This window comes from Lethenteron reissneri, chromosome 43 (genome assembly GCF_015708825.2).
Source record: "Lethenteron reissneri isolate LAM-NWPU_2019-01 chromosome 43, ASM1570882v1, whole genome shotgun sequence".
NCBI classification, from domain to species: domain Eukaryota; kingdom Metazoa; phylum Chordata; class Hyperoartia; order Petromyzontiformes; family Petromyzontidae; genus Lethenteron; species Lethenteron reissneri.
Genome location: NC_083821.1, coordinates 6,824,970 through 6,849,650, shown reverse-complemented (window position 1 = coordinate 6,849,650; position 24,681 = coordinate 6,824,970). Strand labels below are relative to the sequence as shown.

The following is a 24,681-nucleotide window of genomic DNA, read 5'->3' as shown; positions in this document are numbered from 1 at the left end:
GACAGCACTGCTTCAAGCTCTTTTGAGTCCGGGCCAAAAAAAAATCCAAGTTGAACAAATAAATCGAAAAGTCTTAATTTGACGGTGTTCACAGCTCATTCATATGCACCACAACCTACGCAGCAGGTGAGACTTTTGTCATTGTCCATGCAGACAAGGTAGAGATCAGAGAGATTAAGTTGCTTTCCAGGTTCATTCGCTTGGCACATATTGCCAGTTCTCAAATGTATCTGATATTTCATGCGCCCCTCTCTCTCTCTCTTTGTCTTTCATGGACGTTGGCGGGTCCCCCGTGAGCGGATTGCGGCCATCAACGTTTGCCCGGCTAGCCGATGCCTCGTTGCCGCCACCAACACCACCACCGCCGCCGCCTCCGCCGCCTCCGCCGCCTCCGCAAGACGGCCCAGCGAGCGGAAGTGTTCTTCGCCGCCTTCCCCGCCTGCAAACCACAGCCCGTACGCGGGATCGCCAAGAACGCCGTCGTGCCAAAGACCCCCCCCCCCACCGCCACCACCACCAGGCCCTCCCCTCCCCCGACTGTCTTGGCTGCGAGCGACACCGAGAGCTCGCGAGAGCTGACGGGAAGGGGTACAAAGCAAGGGCCCCCCCACCCCACCCGCCCACGTCCGTCACACCCCCGCGTCTATCACACCCCCAGTGGTAACAAACGAGCCGCAGTCACAACCAGCTGGCGCGCCCGCGAGCTCAACGTTAATGCGGCGAGCCTTGCACGCGAGGACACGCGGCACGCCGCTGCGCAAACGCAGATGCGTCGCACGCAGATGCGTCGCACGCGCTGCATCTGCTCGTGGCGTTTAGTCGGGACGTGTAGCCGCTGGGCCCCGGCGCGTTGTCTAGCGACGGGCGACGCAGGCCTGTTCTCTCAGAACGTGCGCGGTGTCTTAAATGTCTGTCGATTAATGTTCGGTAACTTCCCTTGCAAGTTGTGCATTAGATGAGCGTCCCTTGTCTTGTTTACACAATGAAACCAGGAATCATCCCAAATCAATTGTGAGGTTTCTGTAACTACGGTTTACTGTGAACGGTTTTTTTCAAGTAATTTGCTGGGCCAACGTTCGTGACGGGAAATGTTATTTTATTAAATATGTATTTATGTTTCTGCGCCGTTTTGCAATTTCTTCTGCAACACGGCTGTTTTTGCTCCAACTCTATTTGGCTCATTGTTATTCTTAGCTTTTACGTTTCCGCTTCTCACTTTGAGAGACCCATGTCACTCTTGCGAATGAGACGACCCCTTCTCTCTTGAGTTCCCACACGGTCAAACTGTACACACTTGATCTCCCGTTTAGGCTGCACAAACAGCCTTTAGTTCTCTGTCCTTCCTCTGCACTTATGATGAGCGCGGTCGGCTACCTACTGCGCAAAAGAAGTTCAACCATACATACACGGATGCAAATTCGGACGGCGTCAGAATCCGAATCCTCCTTGTACCCTCGAGAAATCCCCACGAACGGCGAAGCTCTTTACACCATTGGAACCTCATTTGCCAGTAAAAAATATGATAATTGGTTTTTTACCCTTCTATCTGGCAACAAAACTGACACCTTTTTTACAAGGAGTCATGTTTACATAGACCACAATACCTGCGGTCATAATGCAAACAAAAAACATAACTCTGATAATGTGCACTGTCCTTGAAGTTGATTGGTCCACACCCGAGACAGCTTTCCTTAGAGCTTAGTCTCACATGGGTTGGACCAGATGACGCCAAAAGGAAAGCTGTCTCGGGTGTGGACCAATCAACTTCAAGGACAGTGCACATTATCAGAGTTATGTTTTTTGTTTGCATTATGACCGCAGGTATTGTGGTCTATGTAAACATGACTCCTTGTAAAAAAGGTGTCAGTTTTGTTGCCAGATAGAAGGGTAAAAAAAACAATTATCATATTTTTTACTGACAAATGAGGTTCCAATGGTGTAAAGACCTTCGCAGTTCGTGGGGATTTCGAGGGTAAAAAAACAATTATGCGAAGCTCTTTGTCAACAAGACGTGCGCCCAGCGCTGCCGCTCACCTCCCAGCCCTCGATGCTCGACTGCCACTCCTGCAGCGCCTCGAGCCGCTCCATGCGACGCTTGGTCTCGTTGATGGCCGAGCACACGGCCTTCATGCTGCACAGTGCCTCGCCCACCGCGCCGTGGTCGCTGTGCGTCGCCGCCGTGCGCTTCAGCAGCTCCTGCGCGGCACGCGGCACGCCGCGGTGAGTCAAGACGTTGGGAAATGAGTGACAAACAGTTACTCACCAGTGACTCACGGCCTACCCGTGCCCGTACCCGGCTGCACCAGGGTCGCAAACGGGTACCCGTACCCGTACCCGGCCGGGTATGGGTAGCTGGGTATCGGGTAGGGTACGAGTATCGGGTACCCGGTTGCGACCTCTGCTGCAACCCTCACGTTAACCAGTTACAACACTTCATGGCCTTTTGTCAATCCACTGCTCGGACGAAGGCTTCATCATCCTTGTTCGTCATGGGGGCTGTGTGACCATGCTTCATGCTGGTCAGTGTTCCTGGGTGAACGGAGGGGAGATCCAGCACCATTTCAGATGTCACCCCCCCCCCCCCCCAACACTGATGCGAGCCATGGCAGGGAATCAAACTCGGATCGTTGGGTTCACAGAGGACAGTGCAATTGCCGCGGTGTCCCCCACCTCTCCTGCTCCTCACAGCACGTGCATTCAGGTTGTGCTTGTAGCAATGGATTTTCGTTGTTGTTGAGCGATGCCAAGCACCTGCGCAGGCTACCCCCTCAGGCGAATGGAACGACCGAGACGGAACACCACCACGAGCAGGATATCAAAACAAGACGGGAAAAAAGATCCTCGACGCTTGTGCCCGAATTGACGGACGGGGCGGGTGGCGGTGGGCGAATCGATTCGAGGCCGAAAAGCAACAAGAGGGGCCCCATCAGCGTGAACCCTCGCAAAGTGGCAGCAGCGGACGTACCTTGAGCAGGAGCGGGTACTTGCAGATCCTCTGTATGGGCGAGAGAAGGTATCCCTGCAGGGGGATGTCATTGTCCCGTCTGCCTCCCAGCAGCATGCACCCCTGAAAGCGTCAAGGACAACGATGTACGATGCCGGTCAAGTCACGGACGCAGGCCAGTCGAAGGCCACACGTGAGGCCTACTGCTTGAGATGGCCGGCGAACGATGTATGTGTCCACTGGGTCCACCTGATCTGCACTGATCAGGTCCTCGTGGGGGATACTTTCAACCAGGCAACAGCACGGTGAGTCGAAGTTTAGCGTGCTTATTTATACTATTTACACTCTGTGTGTGTATATGCTGAACTCCTGTCGCACCGTACGTAGCCAACCGTGATAAGGGGCCGTCCATAAATGACGTCACACGATTTTGGACGATTTTTTACCCCCTCCCCCTCGTCACACGGCGTCACAAAAAGTCAGACCCCCTCTCAAATATGACGTCACAAAGCTATGCCCCCCCCCCTAAAAAAATAAAACATGCTTCAAATCGCTTAAAACTATTGTCATTGTAGTGCTTATTTAATGTGGCGCTGCGCTCTGATGTTGTAGGAGAAAACATTGATTAAAAAGTCTATTTAATTAAGTAGAACGTGTTGTCTATATTTATTTAAAGTTGCGCATTTTGATGTGACGTCACATTTCTCAAACCCTCCCCCCTTCGTCACACATCGTCACAAATGTCTGACCCCCCACCCAGGTGCGTGACGTCATTTATGGACGGCCCCTAATCGGAGGTGTGGGGGAGAAGGACGACAACCCAAAACCAGAAAAAGCAGTTCGAAAGAGATGAGTTTTCAATCGAGATTTAAAAGGTGAATAACTCTGCGGACATCATGCGCATCATTCACAGCGCTCGTAAAAATGTTGGCCCCCAAGTAAGAGAAAAGGTCCCACACACCGCTGCTCTGTAAACAATTTTGGCTCAGGAAATGGGACAATAGATCAGACATAGTCTGTATTTTCACGCGGCCTCACCCATTATCGTTGCATTGCAAGAGATCGCCATGGCCAATTCTGTCGTTACTAAAGCACCGTGCCATCACTCGTCTCTTCCTAATTAGACTCCAAAACTTTTACACGGTCAACTACCAACCTCCAACGTACACTCCTTACACTTCCACAAGCATCGTACCGTGATGACAAGACGCAATAACGATGCGACTTCAGAGGAAGTTTCAGAATGAAATGGAGCGATTTCAGTCATACATTCTACAAACCTGCTGTTTCTTTGTGGAGTGGTTTAGGTTTTTTGTTGTTGTTTACGCCCTAGTTGAGCGGTAGTGCATCAGTTAGCGCGCTGCACTACGAACCCAAGTTCGGTCCTGGGCCTCCCCTAGGTCGACTCAGCCTCAAATGAGTAGATGGTGAGGTGTGTAAACAACGCCACTGGGGAGACAAAGGCGGCCCCGGGCGTGGTGCTGGCCACCTCTGCCTTCATAGGTGCTTCCTATCAGCAAATTCTCCTACGGAATATGTTAAAGGCTATACAGGAGATATAGTGATAGGTTTTTACCCTTTCAACTGGTACAAAAATTGACACCTTTATACACGGCATCATATGCAATAACCACAATACAAGCAGTCAAAATTCAAACAAAAAGAAACAACTCTGATAATGATAATGATATGCCCTGTCCTTGAAGTTGATTGGTCCATACCCGAGACAGCTTTTCTTAGAGCCTAGTCTCCATTGGTGTTGGACCAGATGACGCCAAAAGGCGTACAACTCAAAAACAGCGCATTATCAGAGTATTGAGAGCTCTGGGTAAGCATGTACACTAATTCTGAGTTGTACGCCTTTAGGCGTCATCTGGTCCAACACCAATGGAGACTAGGCTCTAAGAAAAGCTGTCTCGGGTGTGGACCAATCAACTTCAAGGACAGTGCATATCATTACCATTATCAGAGTTATTTCTTTTTGTTTGCATTTTGACTGCTTGTGTTGTGGTTATTGCCAACATATGATGCCTTGTATAAAGGTGTCAGTTTTTGTACCAGTTGAAAGGGTAAAAACCTATTACTATATTTTGCCACTGGTAAAGGAGGTCTCATGGTGTATACGAGAGATGTTTGTTTTTGTACCTTATTTTTAATGAATGCAAAAAAAAATGCCAATAATTTACAAAAGTAACATTATTACTTGTCCTTTGGAAGGACTGGCCCCACCATGGGAATGTGGAATTTCTACCCATGGCTCCTCAGGACTACCACCAATCATCACCACCGCGCCAAAGCTCATGGAGCAAAAGTTGCATTTAAACTCTGACCGCTAGCATTATGCAATTACATTTCATTAACATCAGAGCCAACGCATTGAGAGATTGATGGAAATGCGAGTGTGCGTCACCAACAACCAAGGGAAGCTGGCACTGCCCCTGCAGTGCCGGATAAAAGTGGGATTCCGACCCACATCCCAAAAGCAGCGACACTACAGGTCAACCAGCTGACCATCGACGGTCCAGTCATGGGACAGACGCCCACAGCCCTAAACCCAAACTGCCCATATCTGAGCTTCCTCCGCCAACCGAGATAATCGGAAGCGTCTAGGGCTGCCTCGACTTGGCTTGTACGCGTGCACGTTGAACTTCTTTTGTACCGTACGCAGCCAGCCGTTGCTAATCGGAGATGTTGTATCGATGTTGGTAATGCAGCAACCATGTGGAAATCAAGGCCCTGCCAGGGTCAATAACCAACGGGTTGCAATGCAAGAGACGTTATTCGTACCGTATTCTCTGGATCATCAGACACTCTGGAAAGTAAGATGCACCCAAAACTTGTGCCCGGTGTAGATAAAGTTAGTTTGGTCACTGGTGGGTGCTAGGGTGTGTCAATGGATGTTATAATTCGAGGGAATGCGGTATATACCGTCATAAAGCAAGCGAGGCCAACAAAAACGAACGCTGGTCGTTGGCAAATGAAATTAAAATAATGGACTGAGCCGTATTCGTAAATGTCTTTCTTGTCCGCGTTGTGTTTCGATCGATACAATTTATCTCGCGGACGGCTTAACAGCGAGACTTTTAAAGGTCTCGGCAGCCGATTGCGACCGGCTCGACCTCGGCTACTTCCTCTCGACACCACCGCCGAGAGCTCCGTCACCCGAGCGGGGCACGCGTGCCGTCACCCCCCTCCCACCACCACCACCACGGACGCCCTTACTACCTCCCCGCACAGCCGGCGGCATCGTCGTCACCACCTCCCCCCAGACGTTTGAGCACAACTTCCCTCCCCCGCCTCTGCAGAAATTACATCGGCCGCTTTTGTTTGTGCCTTTTTCCTCTCTGCAACGCCGTTTGTCAACCTAAATTAGTCAACTTCCTCCCGCAGCCCCTCGGCGTGCCCGCACTGCGTGCCCACGCACGCAGCTGCGTGGGCACGCACGCAGCACGCGCTACGTGCCCGGGGCAATCCGCGTGCGCACATCGAGGACTGCGTCGCTCTAGAGCCTGTCCCCGTGAAAATTCAAGCTAGAGCATTTACACAAGTATCAGTCGTGTTCATACGTCACTTGGTAAAGATTAAAAAAACAGACAAATATCTACCATAGTCACGTAGGTAAACCATTTAAATAAAAGTTAATATTTAATTTTAAGTCACGTAAGTCACATAGGTAAAAAATGTAAATTAAAATTAATTAAAGTAAAATAAAAAAAATATTTTACTTTTATTAATTATAATTTTAAGAATATGAATCCTTGCAGTCACGAAAGCTTCAAATCTAGAGAAACATCTCCCATTTAACCCGGGACTGTATTCTTGTCGCTACAAAGGATGTGAGTGAGCAACTAGCAAGGCCGGGATGGCACAGAAGCAGGTGGTGAGGCCAGGACTACGTATCGTAGATAATTCCTATTCGACAAAATGACCTGCGCCAACAGTAAACGCTCGTAAACAAAAACGATGACAACAACAGAGTCCATTCACCGACAAGCGACGTTGACTTCATCACTTCGCTTGTGCCAGGCTAGGTGCACTTTGATGGCTAAGGCTCGCTTGGCCGTAGGTCACGGAGCAGACCCAGGTGCTTTGAGTCGAATGACCGAGACGACCAGCTGAGACTGAGATGTCGCAGGTCAGTTATACATGAACACAACAAAGACAGACCCCCCCCCCCCCCCCCATATAGTCTTTAACAGACTTTTGGGGAAAGTGTTGTTGGCGAGTAGCCTATAAAGGCCGGCACGGCACACGAGGGGGTGGGGGACCGCCTTTGTCTCCCCAGTAGCGATGTTCACACATCGCACCAGGTACTCATTTAAGACTGAGTCGACTGAGACGAGATCACCGTTCGGAAAATCCCCACCGGTGTTGGCCGTGAGTGGTAATCGAACTCGAGTTGCCGGGTTCAAAGGGCAGTGCGCTAAGCACTGTGCCACCGCTCCCCACCGCTCCCCACGCGCGCACAGCTCATGGAAGCCGGCGTGTTTTTTTCAAATGCACAACACCTGGGGGAAACCAAGCCGAGTGACCGCATGTGCAGCATGAACCGAGAGATTGGGCTGGGGACTGGGCAGCCACAAATACAACGAGACTCACAGCTGGGATTTGACTCACTCTCTCCTTCGCTCAATCGCTCTCACCCTCGCTCTCTCTCTCTCTATCAATTACTCGCTTTCCGCAAGCACTCACTTGATGATCTCAATTATGTCGCTCACCAACCGCTTGAAGTTGCGCAAGACAATTTGGACCCACGCACTTTCACCTTCAACGATGCAACTTCAACCCTGATGATGATGGTGATGTTGTTTGGAAAGCCAAATGAGGTTCGCAAGAAGTCACAAACACCTTGCGAAAAACCGGACGCAGAAGATCGCTGGCAATGGAAAAATAAAAACTCTCCGGCAGTGTGCTGCGACTCTGGTCACCACCCAGAACAGAACCTTGTAACGTTATACGACTCAACACCCGAAAGTCATCACAGCGACACACTCTGCTACTCCGGACGCAAATGATCTGGCTCAGCAACCTCAATAAAAAAAATCATAGTTGTTGCTTTACATCGACATCAACCGCGCCCAGAAAAGAAACGCACACGCACGGGCTCGATCTCCCTCACCACAAAAAATGCTCGCACGGACGGAATCTTGTTGAGCTCCAGGTAGAGACGCAGGGCCTTCTCGTGGTTGCTGCAGTACTCCTCGTAGATCCGGAACTTCTCTTTCTGCACGAGGAGGAACAATATCAGTTTAGGGCTCACACCAATATGCGCTTCACGCAGAACGGACAGAGATCCCCCACTCAGCCGTGAAGGCCTTAAGGCAGAGGTCGCAAACGGGTTTTGATTCCTTACCCTTACCCGGCCGCACCAGGGTCGCAAACGGGTACCCGTACCTGGCCATACCCGTACCCTACCCGTACCCGGCCGGGTACGGGTAGGGTACGGGTGGGTTGATTCTAGGAACTTGAATTGTGAGAAGAGACAAGACGTTGGTAAATGAGTGACAAACAGTTACTCACCAGTGACTCACGGTCCACCCGTACCCGGCCGCAAATGGGTACCCGTACCTGGCCGGGTACGGGTAGCCGGGTATCGGGTAGGGTACGGGTATCGGGTACCTGGTTGCGTCCTCTGCCTTAGGGGCAAGTGCAATCTAGTGGGCGACACGTAAGCTTGGCATGGCGCACGAAGCTGTGGTGTGGCCAGCACCACGCCTCATCGCCAATGTTTCGCCGGTGCTGAAGGTTACACACCGCAGCAATGGCTACGGATTTCTGGCCGAGTAAACCTAAAGGAGGGTGGTGGCACAGCGGTGAGTGCACCGCATTATGAGAACGGCGACCTCCGTTTTATTTCCACTCACGGCTGGAATCGGTGGCGAACGGCATCAGAACCGGTCCGAGTGACCTCTTCGCTGACCCACAGTGACCAGTATGTCGAGGTATGGCCAAGCAATCCCTTAGCCAACACGGACATTGGAGGCCTTCATCCAGCAGTGGATTGACAATGGGCAATCATTTAATGAAACAAAAAAACATAAGGGAGGCCAAGGACGAGTTCAGATACAATTTGGCCACTGATGTTAATCGTGGGCAGGAATCCAAACCGGGTCGCCCGGTTGCAATGTGTGAACCACTGCACCACTGCACCACTGCTTCCAGATTTGAAACAAAGACACATATATATACGGGAGGCATAGCCTGAACATACTGTTGGGGCAAGTGCTTTTAGCGAGCACCTATAAAGGCCAGCACAGCACACGAGGGGGTCGGTGGCCAGCACCACGTCCAGCCACCTTCGTCTCCCCAGTGGCGATGTTTACACACCGCACCAGGTACTCATTTGAGTCGGAGTCGACCTAGGGGAGGACCAGGATCCGTTTCAGATAATGGTCACTGGCGTTGGCCATGAGCGGGAATCGAACTCGGGTCGCCAGGTTCGTAGCACAGCCGTGTGCGTGTATCCTGCTTTGGGAAAAAAACATTGCAGACATTTTTGTATCAGATGTGTGAACTGAACTGTCTACATACTAGCCCAGTGCAGAGTATGCAGACAGATAGGCACTCTAGCAACTGCATGTGTACGTCGTTAATTGTGAAAATTCGGTCACAGTTCCTATGATCACCGTTAAATTGCTTTCATGGCTTCATTTTGGTGATTTCGAAAATGTTTTTTGGTTTGGCCATGTTTGTTTGTTGTAGTACGGAGTTAGACTGATGGCCTTAATCTAAGCTGTCTTGTGATTGTTGTTGTTTGACTTGCATCCCACTGGGATTTTTTGCACACAGCGTTGGTGTACGGTGCTTTTTCTGCAATATTTTGCTGTCTTTTCTTGGATTTTCTGTTTGCACACAGTCACACAGTCACTTTAAGATGTTTTCGTGTTCATGTTTGTGTTTGTTGCGGTTGCACCCGATTCAAGAGCCGAATGGCTCACAGGGCTATACCTAATACATGAAACTGAAACTGAAAACGAGTAAAGTTAAAATGTAAACGCTGCATATAGTCTGCCAGGTGGCGCAGCAGTAGACCAGGGGAGTGCACGGCAATCGGAAGGGCACGAGTTCAATTCCCAATTAGGGGTTGGCTCGGCCCTTCATTCCTTTGGGGCCAATACACAAAGTACCACTTTGTAGTGACGTCACGAGTTAAAAGACTGCCGTAGCAATATGGATTTTTCAATCACTGGCTCAGGACTGTCAACAGGAGAGATGAGCAGATTTCTTTCGACTCATCATCATCATCAGTCACCCCTCAAACCACTCTCTCTCTCTGTCTCTCGCCTCTTTAGCAGAAGTTTCCCAATCAGCGCGCACGCCACATGTGGCATCGGCATGGGGAAGCAAAAGCCAGGTGCTCTGCGTCTGCCAAATCTAAAGAGTGACAGGCAACGCAACCCCCCACCCACCTCTCCCTTCGCAGCACCCTCCCACCCATTTCCTCTTCTCGTTAAATTAAACTCCCAGCAGCAATAAACGTTTCAATTTTTTGTGTTATTGTTCATGCCCAGGTTTCACCTCAATGCCACACGCGCACGGAGGGTTTCTTAGCCAAGCTCACGTTTTCATGAATTCCTGACTTTAAAAACGAAAAAAATGTATTCCGCCCCCCCCCCCTCACTCCTGCCTCCCGTTTCATGTTAATGTATTCCATCAGAGTGCTGACCGACTTTCGCAAGTGAAAAAAACGGGGGAGGGGAGGGGGGGTACCCGTTCCAAATTTAAAGCCGTTTTTGTTCCCATGTTGCAAATAAAGACTAACAAGCCACAAGTCGGTGGACTCCATCGAGACGTGGGACAGGAATGGGGCGGTCAGGATTATTGTTTAACTTCTATCTCCCACCACGCTCTCCTGGTTCTGCACGCTTTGTGGGTTGATGATGATGATGCACATGTTGTCCTGTCACCCTCATGAAACATCAGAAGGCATTAAGAGCAGCAGCAGCAGTCACGTGACTGCCAGCATCGAGGCCACGGGCGGATTTTACTGTGGTCAGCCCATCGAGGGAGCTGGCAATCCTTCGAAGGATTTTGACAAAATGTGCAACTTTTAGGTCGGGTGGCGGTGGCTACGTACGCCCTGGCTCGCCCAGGATGAGGCTGACGCCATCTGTTTACATCGAGTGTTTCTCCTTCGCTCCCGTTGGTTTCCTCCGGCTGCTCCGGTTTCCTCCCACGAGTATAAACACTCATCGTTCATTTGCCGAAAACATCTCCTGAAACAAGTGAGTTTCCTCAACGTTCCAAATTGTGGGCGGTGAATTCCTGAGCAAACGATCATCGAGGTGGCGTCCATCTCCTGATGACAGCACCGGAGTGGGAATTCCACATTCCCCACGCCGGTATTGAGTCTCTCTGTAGCGAAACCATCGCTGAATTCCACTCCCAAAGTGGAACTCATTTTATTGGCCCCAGGGAAGTATTGTCAAGCATTGCCCTGCACGTAGTGCGTTTAATTTAACAGTTACATCGTGCGTGGCGGTACGATTGCAGGCATACCACGACATTTGTCCTCTTAAAAGCGGAACGTTCAAAATTGCAGAAAGCAACACCTATATGTTTCTAAATGTTCCAAATGCATAATTATTTATTTTACCTTCTAAACATGATAAAAGTACGTAAATCCATCCATGTGCCACTGTGGACAGAGTGCAAGCCTGACAATTGGACAATCGCGAGTTCAAATCCCACGTCGGGGTTGACTCAGCCCATCATCGCTCTGAGGTTCGTAAAACAAGTACCACTTTGTTGGATGTAAAAAAATGGTTGTCCTATAGCAGGACTGGTCATCGCCACGAGAATGTGGAATGTTCACCACTGGCAGCGGCATAGCGTACTGGGCATGGGGTCCTTGTGCAAAGAATACAAACGTGGGCCCTCTGTCCGCCTTCTCAACATATTGGTAGCCCCACCAGCAAACCCACGAGGCACTGGAGCAGCTACCACCACCTGAACTCACAACAATCGCGTGGATATTTGTAGTTTGCGTGTTCTCCCCGTGGACGTGAATTTTTCTCCGGGTCCTCCGGTTTTTACCTCCACATTTAGAAAAAATACATTTAGAGTATTTGGCTGCTGCAAATTTCCGTGTGGTGATAAGCCACTTCGCGGAGCGATCATTTGTGGCTTCTGAAAAGAACTACGGAGCCCGGTGGGGCCTTACCCGGGTGACTTAAAAGAGTTTAGTTTAATCTAGTCCTTGAGAGGGAAGTGAGGTGCGGCAGGAAGCGTGGCGTACGAAGTGGATGAAGCAGCCGCCAAGTTGGTGGTGCGGCAGCGGCTCGGGCTGCAGGCACTTCTCGATGGCGGAGAGGAAGTCTCTGTGCACGGATAGCAGCTCCTCCACGTTGGAGAAGAGGACCTGCACACGCGCGATGAGAGACACGGTCACGTGTGTGATGAGACACACGGCCATGCGTGTGATGAGAGACACGGTCACACATGCGATGAGAGACATGGCCATGCACGCGACGGCTCACACTCAGCCTCTTAGTCCACATAGAAAGCCAAGACAAAGATCGCCCCGTGTAGCCGTAAGAGATTGTTGCGGCAAGTGGAGGCGAGTTGCCAGCACTACACCCGACTGCCTTTGTCTTCCCAGTGGCGATTACACACCACACCCGGTACTCATTTATGGTTGAGTCGACCTAGGGGAGGCGTAGAACTGGTTCAGACAATCGTCACCGGTGTTGGCCGCGAGCGGGAATCGAACTCGGGTCGCCGTGTTCGTAGCGCAGCGCGCTGTCTGCTACCTCTCATAACTCACACTCGTGCTACTCTTCACTCACAACTCACACTCACCCTCACTCACCCTTCCCGTTACTAACACTCCCGCTAAGCTACGCTCCCCTTCATTCACACTCCCCCCTTCACTGCCCCTTTCAGTCTCTCTCAAAAAAAACTCACAATAAGGCTCAACTCCCACTAATGGAGCTAGAATTTAGGCAAATTAAGTGAGATTTTCTTTTTTTACAGAGATGATCGGCTCCCTAATAGTTGAGAAAACAGTCCTGAATCCTGGGTCACGTGGCCATCACCAAATGATTTTTTTTTTACAAACTCTGCACTGCGTGTGCTGTACACAACACACAATTGCACGTCAGTAAGAAACCTTCTTACCCAAAGGCTACTGGCCTATATACCACAATAATGAAGAAGGAAAAAAAAAGGCGTCCATTATCCGACAGATGCAATGGAACACAACGGTTTGACCCGGAATCTTGAAAGCACAGCTGAGGGCTTGAAACGTCATTCGTTCGCTCAACTTGAAAATGTAGGAAAAAAATGTCCTCGAAATTCGGCAAACGAGCATTTTGGATCGCAGGACCGCGCTGTTCTAAATCACCGCCAGCCAGCGGGATGCGTAGCGATAACTCGTGAGCCTCAAATCAAGAAAGGCCTGGATTCGATTCCCAACTTGGGTGCCTTTTCTGAGTGGAGTTTGTGCGTTCTCCCCCCTATTCTACGCGGGTTTCCTCCGCCAAAAAAATTAAAATAAACACATAAGCACATACAATGTAACGGGTAAAGCTGAAAAATTTACCCGCAAACTACCCAATTGGGATTAACGCAGCAGCAACGTCGCCCCCTTTCTGCGCAAACTTGGCTGGACCCTCCTGCAAAAGTGCCTTGAGGCTCAACGATTGCCTTCCTCGTTCAACGAGCATATCAAATAAACGTAATAATACATCGCACAAGGCAGTCCCCGGGGAAGCAAGCAGCGTACATGCGTGGGGGGGGGGGTGGGGGCAGCACTACCGGCGCGTTCGCAGAGTCAATTTGATGCCATGTTTCATTATTAATGAGATTTGCTTAAATGGACGGAATTAGTCGCATGAAGGAGGATCCGCTCAATTATTTGAGCACACTGCTGCGTACGTGCGTGCGTATCTGCGCGTGCGTGTCTGCGTGCGCGCGTGCGAATGAGCATTTAAAAAAGTGTGAAAACCGAGTCAGATTTAAGCACATTATGAAGGCGTCGCTTTCACGCATCGGAATGGATTAGTGCAACATGATTAATGTACACTGTGATTAACGTACCGTGACCATTAAGACGGAGAAAAAACATGCGTCACAGTGATAGGCATTCAACCGAAGGGTAAAGTTCTAGATTTGAAGCTTTCGTGACTGCAAGGATTCATATTCTTAGGTTTTTTCGGTAAAGTCACGTAGGTAAAAAATTAAATTTAATAAAAGTAAAATAAAATAAAATTAAAATCACGACGTTTCGGAGGCAACACAAGCTTCCGTCTTCAGGTGGAACCGTCACAGCACGATAGCTGTATCAAGCTAAGATAGCTGTATCAAGGTACAGCTTTCGTGCTGTGACGGTTCCACCTGAAGACAGAAGCTTGTGTTGCCTCCGAAACGTCGTGATTTTATTTTATTTTTTATTTTACTTTTATTAATTTAAAAATTTTTACCTACGTGACTTTACCGAAAAAACCTAAGAATATGGAAGGGTAAAGGTGCAGCCCTGCAATTGCTTGCTCATGCCACTGCTGGCAGACGAACCTCCACACGAGTGAGCTCGAGCGAGCCCCTCCAGTGAGCATTGGGCCTACGCTGCCACGCTGGCCAGAGGCCTTAGAAGATCCACACTTTACCCCACCACATGAATCCAGTCTATCGATTAAACTAAAGCTAAACTATGATACTATACTACATATTTTTCACCAAGTAAGGCTGAGCTAAAATTATTTATATTTTTTTCAGAAGCGACCTGGCCACAAACGATAGCTGGACGAAGTGGCACATTTAGAAACGCATTTTTCTATCATTATAATGGTATTGCTTACACGCCTCAGAATGGATTCTCAACGTGGAGGGGAAAACCGGAGGACCCGGAGAAAAATCCACGTGACCACGGGGAGAGAGAGAGAGACATGCAAACTCCAAATATACAGCAGCAGGCGTCAGGGTCGAGATCGAACCCACGAGCTCCTGCATACCAGACGAGGCAGATAGCATCTCGCCAGCTGGGGTACCCCACTAACTGTGGTGAACAGGTTTATAGTGCTGGACGGACAGAGGTGGTGGTGGTGGTGGTTGTGGGGGATTGAAGAATCCTGCACTTTTGTTTCATCTTGCCGTGAGGAACTGGCAATCCCTCTGGCTTGCAAGTCCAGTGCGCTAACCATTAAACCGCTTCGGATATGTATATAACATATTCGAAATGACAGCGAAATGTATTTATCTAGAAAAGCCACAGGAGGTTCGGGCATTGTGATGCTTGGCCAATGCATAATACTGCAGTGCATGCGATATGTTTAATTAACCATCTCATGCACTTCATGTGAGCCGCGGTGGACTGCTGTGAGATAAATGACTGCGGTGAAATTACATGTGAAAATATTTTCACGCGTATAGGGGGTTCTCCTTTGGCTCTTAAAAATCACACTAAAAACCCCGTTCCTCCCCCCCCCCCACCCCATCCCCTATAAAATTTACGTTTTGCTTTTAAGAATTCCAACATATGATATTTGGATAGTGGATAATAGCTGAAGGACGACTGTGTGGTGATCTCTGGGTGGTGATGGACGGTGATAACGGTCGTCTTGGTGGACGGTGATGATAGTCGATGGTGTAACCGGTGATTGGGGTGGTGGTGTAAATTGGGAAAATTAACAATGCACCCGCTTAACAAATGAAAATCGAGTTTCGCTGCCATGATACGTGCAATGAATCGTGTGTGTTGGAATCAATTGTTTGTGAGTTGTGCAAAGTAAGCACAGGACAATCTAAGGGCAGGTCAATCAATCAATAATGTAAAAACTAACAGCCCGAAAGGTTCAAGTGTAGCAAAAGCGCAGAATTAAACTTCGTGGCAGAAAACAAGTCAGCGAAAAGTTCTGGAGTGCTTACGATTCAAATGACCAGTTGAACAACATGAACATTATGGGGGTGGGGGGGTGTTGGTGAACCGTTAATATGCACAGCGCTCACGTGCGTGCTGGCGATGGTGCCTTGTTAGTGTAAGGCAACTACGACGATAATTAATAAAAAAACATAATAATTTTAACAGGTAAGGCCCACTGAGCTATGCGTCTCCTTTTCAGAAACGAAACGACCTGGCTATCGCAAATGATAGCTCAACGAAGTGGCTCATCATGTAAAAATGTGTGGCAGTCAAATATTCTAAGCGCGTGACAACGATTCTAAACGTGGAGGAAAAAATCGGAGGACCCGGAGAAGAATCCACAGGACCACGGGGAGAGAGAGAGACAAGCACACTTAAAATACGCAACAGGCGTCAGGGTTGGGATCGAACCCACGACCTCCTGCACAACAGGCGAGGTAGTCAACATCTCCGAGCCACTGTGGCCGGTTGTGCCGCAACATCTCGACGAGCTTCACGAAATTTTTACCGCGCGGCACTCCGCACGGTGTCCGACGTTCTGCTCCACGTGCTGGGCTAATTCTTCAGCAACCGAACCGAAGAGGAGGCGGAGGAAGAAGAATAATAAGAGGCTCCGAGCCCCGTGCGAGACAGCATGCGGGTGACACCGCGGGGGTCGCGACCCAACAACAACAACAACGTCGGGGACACCGACGCCTCGACTTGCGCGAACGACTCACCGCGATCGTCTCGTCCGTGATGTGCTTGTCAGTCTTGGCAGCCGCGCATTGCCTCATCCGCTGCAGGAACGCCTGCCAACGACGCAGAGACACAGAGACGGGAGTCGGCGTGGAGCGAGCGAGAGCCAAGCCATGCACACAGCAGCAGCAGCAGCGGCAACAGCGGTGGCAGGAGCGGCAGTTGCCGGAACAACCCTCATCCAAACACAACAGCCCAGGGTACAGTTTTAAAGCAACAGAGCCCGCATCACTTCTGCCCTTCGTAATACGTACTTCGTATGAACATGAGCAATTGTTGTAATGCTTTGTTTTTAAATCTCAGTGGCCTTCTTTCTTACTACACCTTCAGTAATGCACAGACGAGGTATCAGGGGTAAGCGAAAGTCGGAGCGATGCATTTTAGCATTTGTCGATGCATTCAGATGGCCTCTGCCTCTGCACACATGGTGTGCAGAGCGTGCATGCTTGCACGATTGTAGACACACACACGCACGCACGTGCAATGACAACAGACGGAAAATGACTCGTAAAAAGATCGTTGAACGATGCAGCCAAAAGTGTGTAAATGCTTAGCCATCATAAAGTAAAACCGTTACCACAGAACCGTGCGTTCAGACAATGATTGGCACATCAGCTTTCTGTTGAGCACCTATAGCAGACACAAGTATACATATAGTGCGTTACAATTAGCAGGACAATCACAGCCGTTTGTTAATCCACTGCTGGATGAAGGCAATCCCATGCGATTTGGTCATTGGTGATTTTTGACCATACTTCACCAAGCTTATGAGTACGAGTTGATAAAGGGAAAACCTACTGCTCAGTTATCACTCGCCGCTGGCGTTAACCCTTGGAGGGAATCGAACTCAGGTCACCGGGCTCAAAGCGCATTGTGCTAACCACTGCACCACCGCTCTACCCTCGCAGTATATCGATGTGCATACATGTGGTGCATGTGTGTTCATTTTGGGTGTGATGATGCAAGCATTAAATATTGATTATTCCACTCGCTACACAAGCAATAAGTCATGTGTTTAAGAATCAATGTTTTTTCTGTTCATAAGGGTTGTATGTCACATGCTAATGTGACCTCTGCAGTGACTCAAGGTGCTCCAATTTACCACAGTGTTAAAAAGGGAATTGATTATTCATCAAATCATGACCCTGCATCGTGGAGGATTGAATCATTACACCTTTAGCATAACTATCGTTCAGAAGATAAAACATTCAGGCCATTTTCATTTTCCCCATTGGATGAAGTCCTTTCCATGCCACGTTAATCATGGCAGTTGTTTTTATTAGCCATACTTCACCACGCTGGTCAGTGCAGCTTAACGGAGGTCAGGACCGGTCCTGCTGTAACTCACCGTCGGGGTTAGCCGTGGCTGGGAATCAAACTCGGCTGACTGCGGCTCACAGCTCAGCATGCTAACCACTGCACCACCACTCCCCCCCTTCCCCCCCATAGATGATAAAGGGAGTGCCAAAACCCCATTTGAACGATCCCCACAAACGACACGGTTCCAGTAATAAAAGCAGACATTAAATAAACATCTCGAGTATAATGTACTAACTGTGAATAGACGGAGCAGATGTAGGCTCACATCTGCCGAATAATAGTCCTTACATGACCCCGAATCTCGGGAGATTTCGGTTTCGGTGATGTAGTTTTGCGAGTGTACATTCGTTTTTCTGGAAGCGAGGATTGTTTTTGTTTTGCTACTCTGCAGTTTAGGGAACACAGCGTCTCCTTCCACAAACGTCACCACCTCTCGTCATGTCCCCTGAAGCCCGACCCTGACAGAAAACAGACCCCTTGAGCACTGGCAGAACCATCCGAGTCTGCCACAGGTTCTGACTTAAGTTATTCTTTCCACTGGAGCGGGCAGTGTGAAATATAGTACACACCACACTTCATAGATAAGATCTGCTTAGGCACTAGACTTCCCCCTCCCCTACTCTCCTTCTCTCCGGTCTGCCCGTCGCGTGAACCCACGATCTTGGGAGGGGAGAGAGAGATGCTCGCTGCGTGGACACGGTCCCCCCTCCACCCCCCTTCCTAAACGGCAATGATTTACGATGAACCCCAAGAGCCGCTCATCAATCCATCAATCGGTTGCGGAATTTCCTTGAGGAACAGACACGGGTGCACGTGCGCTTCGATATTACGCAATACATGTCACCTTCACTTTGTGCGGTGGGGGGGGGGTGTTTGTTTAAGGCGTGTTGCGTAGATTCCTGACAACAACAACAATCACGAAAGAGTTATTTTGCCTAATGTGAACATGTCTCTAAAAGGTGGCGTTTCAGGCTATTGCTTTCCCTCAGCTAAGAGGAGGGACTATTGGCCGAAACGTCATCTATTATAGATATTATTATATATATACACACACACGCATGTTTTCTTTTTGGCAGTGTTGACAACTGTGTTGAAATGTTGTTGCTTGCGCTCACGCACCACTCGCAATGCAGCATAACCAAATAAATAGCATATGTTTAGAAATCACCACCACTCGCTACAAATATTACATTTTGACTTAAAACTTTCGTGACTGCAAATAATTCATATTCTTTGGTTCTTTCGATAAAGTCACGTAAATATAAAAAATTAAAATTAAGTGAATATTAACAAAGTGAAATAAAGTGAATGTTAACTGTATTTGTATTATTATTTCTATCTACGTGACTTTACCGAAAGAACCAACGAATACAAATATTAAATTATGCTGGGCCCGTGCATGCATTTGTGGATTTGCCCCAAAAACACATCGGAGAGCTACACTGGCACAAGCGCGCAAAACCTACGAAGCGTCGGTTTGCTGCCGCTAGATTGTGTTGATCTTAAAGTGCACACGTTCATGATTTCCCCACGTAATAATGTTTTTATATGAATATTTTTTGAAAGTTACAGCTCTTTGTTAACTCAAGGCCTCACCATTCCGAGTGAGTCGTGGGGGGGGGGGGGCTGTTTACCCATACTTCACCATGCTGGTCAGTGTCCATTGGTTAAAGGGTAGCTGCTTGCGTTGTGGCCGAAACGTCGTGAGAATTATTTTATTGTGTTTTATTTTTATTATTTTATTACTTCCCTTCTACGTGACTTTACCGAAAGAACCAAGAAGATGAATCCCTGCAGTCACGAAAGCTTTAAATCGAAATTTAGCCAGGACCTCTTTAAGATATCACTTACACACCGATGTTAGCCATGGTCGAGAATCACTCAATTGTCCGGGTACAAAGTATAACTTTCAATCCACTGCATGACTGCTCTCCCCCTAATAATTTGTAAATGTGACTTAAAAAAAAGAATTATGATAATTTAAAATGTCCATTCAATCGTGTGTTTAATTACATTCACTTTAAAGGTCTTTAGAGTTCAAGACCTCATCGCTTGCTGACGTTTCGTCAACGCCGGGTCTCTCTCTGTCCGGACGAATTGATGTTAAATTTGCTAGAATCAAGGATCGACGTCCTGACAATAATCACCACCCCCCCATGGTGTGTCCCCATCACCACCACCCCCTCCCCCCCATGGTGCAAGAGAGAGAAATGTTGGGGTGCCACAGTCTCCTCAAATGCCCCCCTCAACCCGAGGCTTCCGTCAACACAGATGAACGGACCTCGATTCAGTATAGCGGCAAAATTGCTTCAACATTTCAATTTATCCCGGAATAAACCCTCATCAACCCCGGGGCGTCACGGCGACCGATTGAGCTTGCACGTAAACACGCTCAAGCGCCTTCTCGCAAATTTTTTTCATACATCTCATTAATTTACTTATTTCCTAATTAATGCTCAGTTGGCCTCCGGCTGCTTCGTGCAAAAAATGCAATCGACAAAGAGTAAATCAATGGAGGTGCACTCCACTGGGTCACGGGGGCCACGGGCACGAGCGTGTGCTGGGTTTCGAAGGCAAAGGGCCGGGGACCGAAGCGTTTCTTTTTTTGGGGGGGGGGATTCAAGTTTCAAGTTTTATTTATTAGGTATAGCCCTGTGAGCCATTCGGCTCTTGAATCGGGTGCAACCGCAACAAACAAAAAAACAAAAACATGAACAAGAAAACATCTTGAAGCGACTATGTGCAAACAGAAAATCCAAGAAAGGAGATGACGAGCGTTATCGCGAGTGACCAATTTTAGTTTTTGTTGTGTGTGTAGCTTCGGCTGAAAACGTGAGCCGCAGCACCGCCCTCCTGAATTCGGAAGCTTGGTTCCGCTGAAGCCCGCTATGACCGCCATGACTCGCACGCGTCCCCGATTGGCTGCTGCTTTGTTAGTTACTCGCTGAAAGTGGGTCACAGCCAGAGGTCGCAACCGGGTACCCGATACCCGTACCCTACCCGATTCCCGTACCCTACCCGATACCCGGCTATCCATACCCAGCCGGGTACGGGTAGCCGTTTGCGACCTTGGTGCGGCCGGGTACGGGTACGGGTAGGCCGTGAGTCACTGGTGAGTAGCCGTTTGTCACCCATTTCGGGTAGGGTACGGGTAGGGAACGGCTACCCGTACCCGGCCGGGTACGGGTACCCATTTGCGACCCTGGTGCGGCCGGGTACGGGTAAGGAATCAGAACCCGTTTGCGACCTCTGGTCACAGCTTCCCCCGCAACACAGAGCGACACACAAACAAACACCCAGGAAGGGACCGTGTTGGCAGGTGTGCGGCGCTGGTCACAACAATGACAACAGCAAACGCCACGCAATTTGAACATCATGAACACTGCCTGTTGAACACAACAACAACAAAATCGATAGATAAAAGCACGCACATCTCTGTAAAAATGCAGCGTTGATGATTAACCTATGGGCTATAGTAGGTGTTGACCAATAGTAGGATTTAATTTCTTACTCACCTTTTTCTGCAACGTTGCTAGGCTGGCCTGGAGTGGGGATTATCAGCATAAGGCACTACCACTAGATACAAAGCATGCCGATGCTGAATAATCTTGAATTACGTACCAAATACAGTATTTCTAGAATCCTATGAAGAGGTTTATAAATGAGGACAGAAGAGGGCTAGATAGCTGCAGGGTGGTAAAATAATTCCGGCTGAAGTTCACATTTCGTGTTAATCAGCCGTCGTTTACATCAAGGCAGATGCGCATTATGGAGGCAAAGGCTGGTTCTACCCTTGCAGAGTAGCTTCTGGCGAGAATGAACCTTGCCACAGACACAGACAGTCTGTACAGATTTAAACGCAGACCTCGTATTTGACGAGCCAACATTCTGAATCGGACAGAAATGTTAGCAGCGGAAGGGAAGTCTCTGGATATGTTACTGGCTTTGGATTCGAGGGGATGGTTTTCTAGAACAACGTTTGCTTGGTCTGGACATACATATTTTTAATTACTTGCCATAAACTGATTTTATATTACGTGTCATTTTCTTCGTAGTTATGCCAATCGTGATCAGAGAGCATTGGCAACTGATTAGCACCAGAAATACCCTCTCTACGGATAAACAATATCAGCTCTTGACTTTACAACGCAGGCGATTAACACAGATCAGTGACTGAGAAGTGGACAAAAAAACGAAGCGTCTCTCTGACTCTGTTGGGAGAGTCCTGTTTGAGATATTTGGCTGAATACTGGGAAGGCGATCCCCCACACAAGCGGATGACTCTCGGGCAAGTGCCGTCAATTGGAGTCGTAGATTAAAACCACGTACTTAGAGGCTCGCAAGCGAGTGGGAATCCATTATTTAAAATACACATGTGTATGTTTGAACTTCTTTCGCACTGTGTGTAGCCATCAGTGCTAATCGAAGGTGCGGTGGAAGGGCAATAAAGTGAACACGAAAAGCAATTCCAAAGAATTTACGGAAATATGTAAAGTTAATGTAATAAATTATTTCAACGTGTGATGTAAATGTTAAGCTTTTCAAGGACCCGAAATCCATACAGCATGAGATTATATATATAGAAAGACAAAAATACACTTATATAGCTGTTGGGGCAAGTGATGTTAGCGAGCACATATTAAAAGGCTGCTATGGTGCATGGGATGGTGGTGTGTGGCACGGTCACCACCGCCTTTGTCTGCCCCCATGCTAACGGTTTGCACACCGCAACTCAGTGCTCTTTACCAATGCAGTGAAGCACACTGCAAAACAGTGAAGATTGGCACATTTTTGTAATAATTAAATATTGAATCCAATTAAGTTAAAGTGTATTGTGTTTTACTAGGTGAGGACTCACGTGACCAGCATGAGTCTCAATTGTAAGAATGACCTGAATTTTTTCCAAAACTCACCTGACCACCATGACCTGAAATTTCTGAATCAAAACACACGCAAAAAAAACCTGCACGTATGAAAATGTTGTAAAAATAAACTATTTCCAGCAGGCTTTTGTCAATACGCCGATGGACGAGGGCTAAAACAAAGTTTGGTTGGTCATACTTCACCATGCCGGTCAGTCAAATCTGTTAATGACGAGTTGGCACATACGCCGCTGTGGCTTGCAACGGCCCTCGACCATGGCAGAGGAGGAGGGCCCATTGCTCATAACGGAGACGAACGTTCACGTACCTTAACCTTCGACGAAAAGCAGTGGCGGTGTTACCGACGGATACATTTATACGTTTGCTGAAGCAGCAGCGATTTATTTTGGCATCTACCGAAGACGCGTGAGAGTGAATAATTGTTAAAGTCAACGAGACGACTGCAGGTTAGCTGCGGTCACAACACAGGGCATTTACCACCCTCCTCCACCAAGCCCCAGCCATTCTCCCGCCCCCCCCCCCCAGAAACTCTCAAAATCTTCAGACTTCTTTCCAGACACAGCCAAGCCGCCTGCCCAACCTCTCCCCAAACTAATTCATCTCCTCTACCCCCAGTGAGGCCCCCCACCCCTTCCCCAACTCTCCCAGAGAATGCTTCAGTCAATGAGTGGTTGTTAAAACTAGCGATGGAAACTCATGACATGTCGTCTTGCATGCAAAAACAAAGAGGGGAGAGGGAAGAAGAAAAAACCACACGAAGTACGGCAGAGAGAGCAGCATAGAGCGGGGGGAAATAAATCCCAGTAAGGGCCTTTGCTTTGCAAAAAAAAGCCACTGCCGGCCACCAACAACAGCACACAGTTCATTAATTAATTAATTAATCACATTCTATGCGTTCATTAATGCATGCACCCAACTTCAATTTACGAGTCCATTTGTTTATGATTTCTTATTAAGATCAAATTTAAGGAAATAAGTTGTGGGGAAGTTGTTTTGTTTTTTCGGGGGGGGGGGGGGCGGCGGGGGTATTTACCGACATGCAGGAGCTCGCAGGACAACTTTGGCTCCATTCACTCGACGTTTAAATTCACTCCCGGTAAACGCAAGCAGCACCTGATTTGCTGGACAGCGTGACAGCGAACAACGACGGCCAGGCAGGCGGCGAGAGGCAACAACACGCTTGAGCAAACGCGAATCAAAGCGGAGGTGCCGTGCCAATGAATTTCAGAATCAGGATCATGAGTTTATTTTCCGTGTAAAAGCTCGTTGAGCTAAGAAGCTCCTGTGCAAGGTCGTGGGCTCAGCGGACCTTCCCCTGCCCGCTGGTGCAGCACTCATCAAGCAGTGGATTGAGAATGGCCATTACGACAGATTCAAAGGTAAGGGCACGTGTGCTTGTGGTTAGTACAGCTTTAATAATAATAATTAATAATAATTGAGTTTCAGAGAAAGTCATTCACGTAATTGCATCCTACAATGCTGCCCATCAAAGAGCCAGTCCCTTACACAGATCATACCAAAACAAAAACCCCACTTTTTTAGCAAATCAAACGCTAAAAGAGTAATAAATGAATAACGAAAGAGAGAGAGAAATGTACATAACAGGAAAATGATGATCACAGAGAAATGAAATAAAAATAAGAAAATCCGTTCGGTCTCCATACCCCAGACCACAATTGCAACATTTCACCACTTTGTACTGCGTCTTACTTCACACTGATCGACTTTTGAATTCCCTCCCAATTGTCTCCTATCCCCAAGGCTCTTTATAACCATGATCAATTTAAAAAAAACAGTGTTAACCTTTATTGCGTACAACTTTTACAGTGCTTTATGTTACTGGCCACTTGGCCATTGCGACCATTTGAGCCTGTGCTTAGCATTACCAAACAAACGATGGATGGATGGAAAATTGCTACATTCTCACCTGGATTCAA

General features: G+C 48.4%; 1 protein-coding gene across 5 annotated transcripts in view; it reads right to left on the bottom strand.

The window, feature by feature from the left end:
- Positions 1 to 24,681, bottom strand: part of LOC133353250 (phosphatidylinositol 3,4,5-trisphosphate-dependent Rac exchanger 2 protein-like) — a 220,446-nt gene that overhangs the window by 170,594 nt on the left and 25,171 nt on the right. For all 5 annotated transcript variants that reach the window (XM_061569342.1, XM_061569344.1, XM_061569345.1 and 2 more), the window contains exons 3-7: positions 16,523 to 16,594; positions 12,183 to 12,305; positions 8,064 to 8,168; positions 2,966 to 3,067; positions 2,035 to 2,196 (exon numbers count right to left, since the gene is read on the bottom strand). In XM_061569342.1, the coding sequence (XP_061425326.1) occupies positions 2,035 to 2,196; positions 2,966 to 3,067; positions 8,064 to 8,168; positions 12,183 to 12,305; positions 16,523 to 16,594 (564 nt within the window). The remainder of the gene's footprint in view (positions 1 to 2,034; positions 2,197 to 2,965; positions 3,068 to 8,063; positions 8,169 to 12,182; positions 12,306 to 16,522; positions 16,595 to 24,681) is intronic.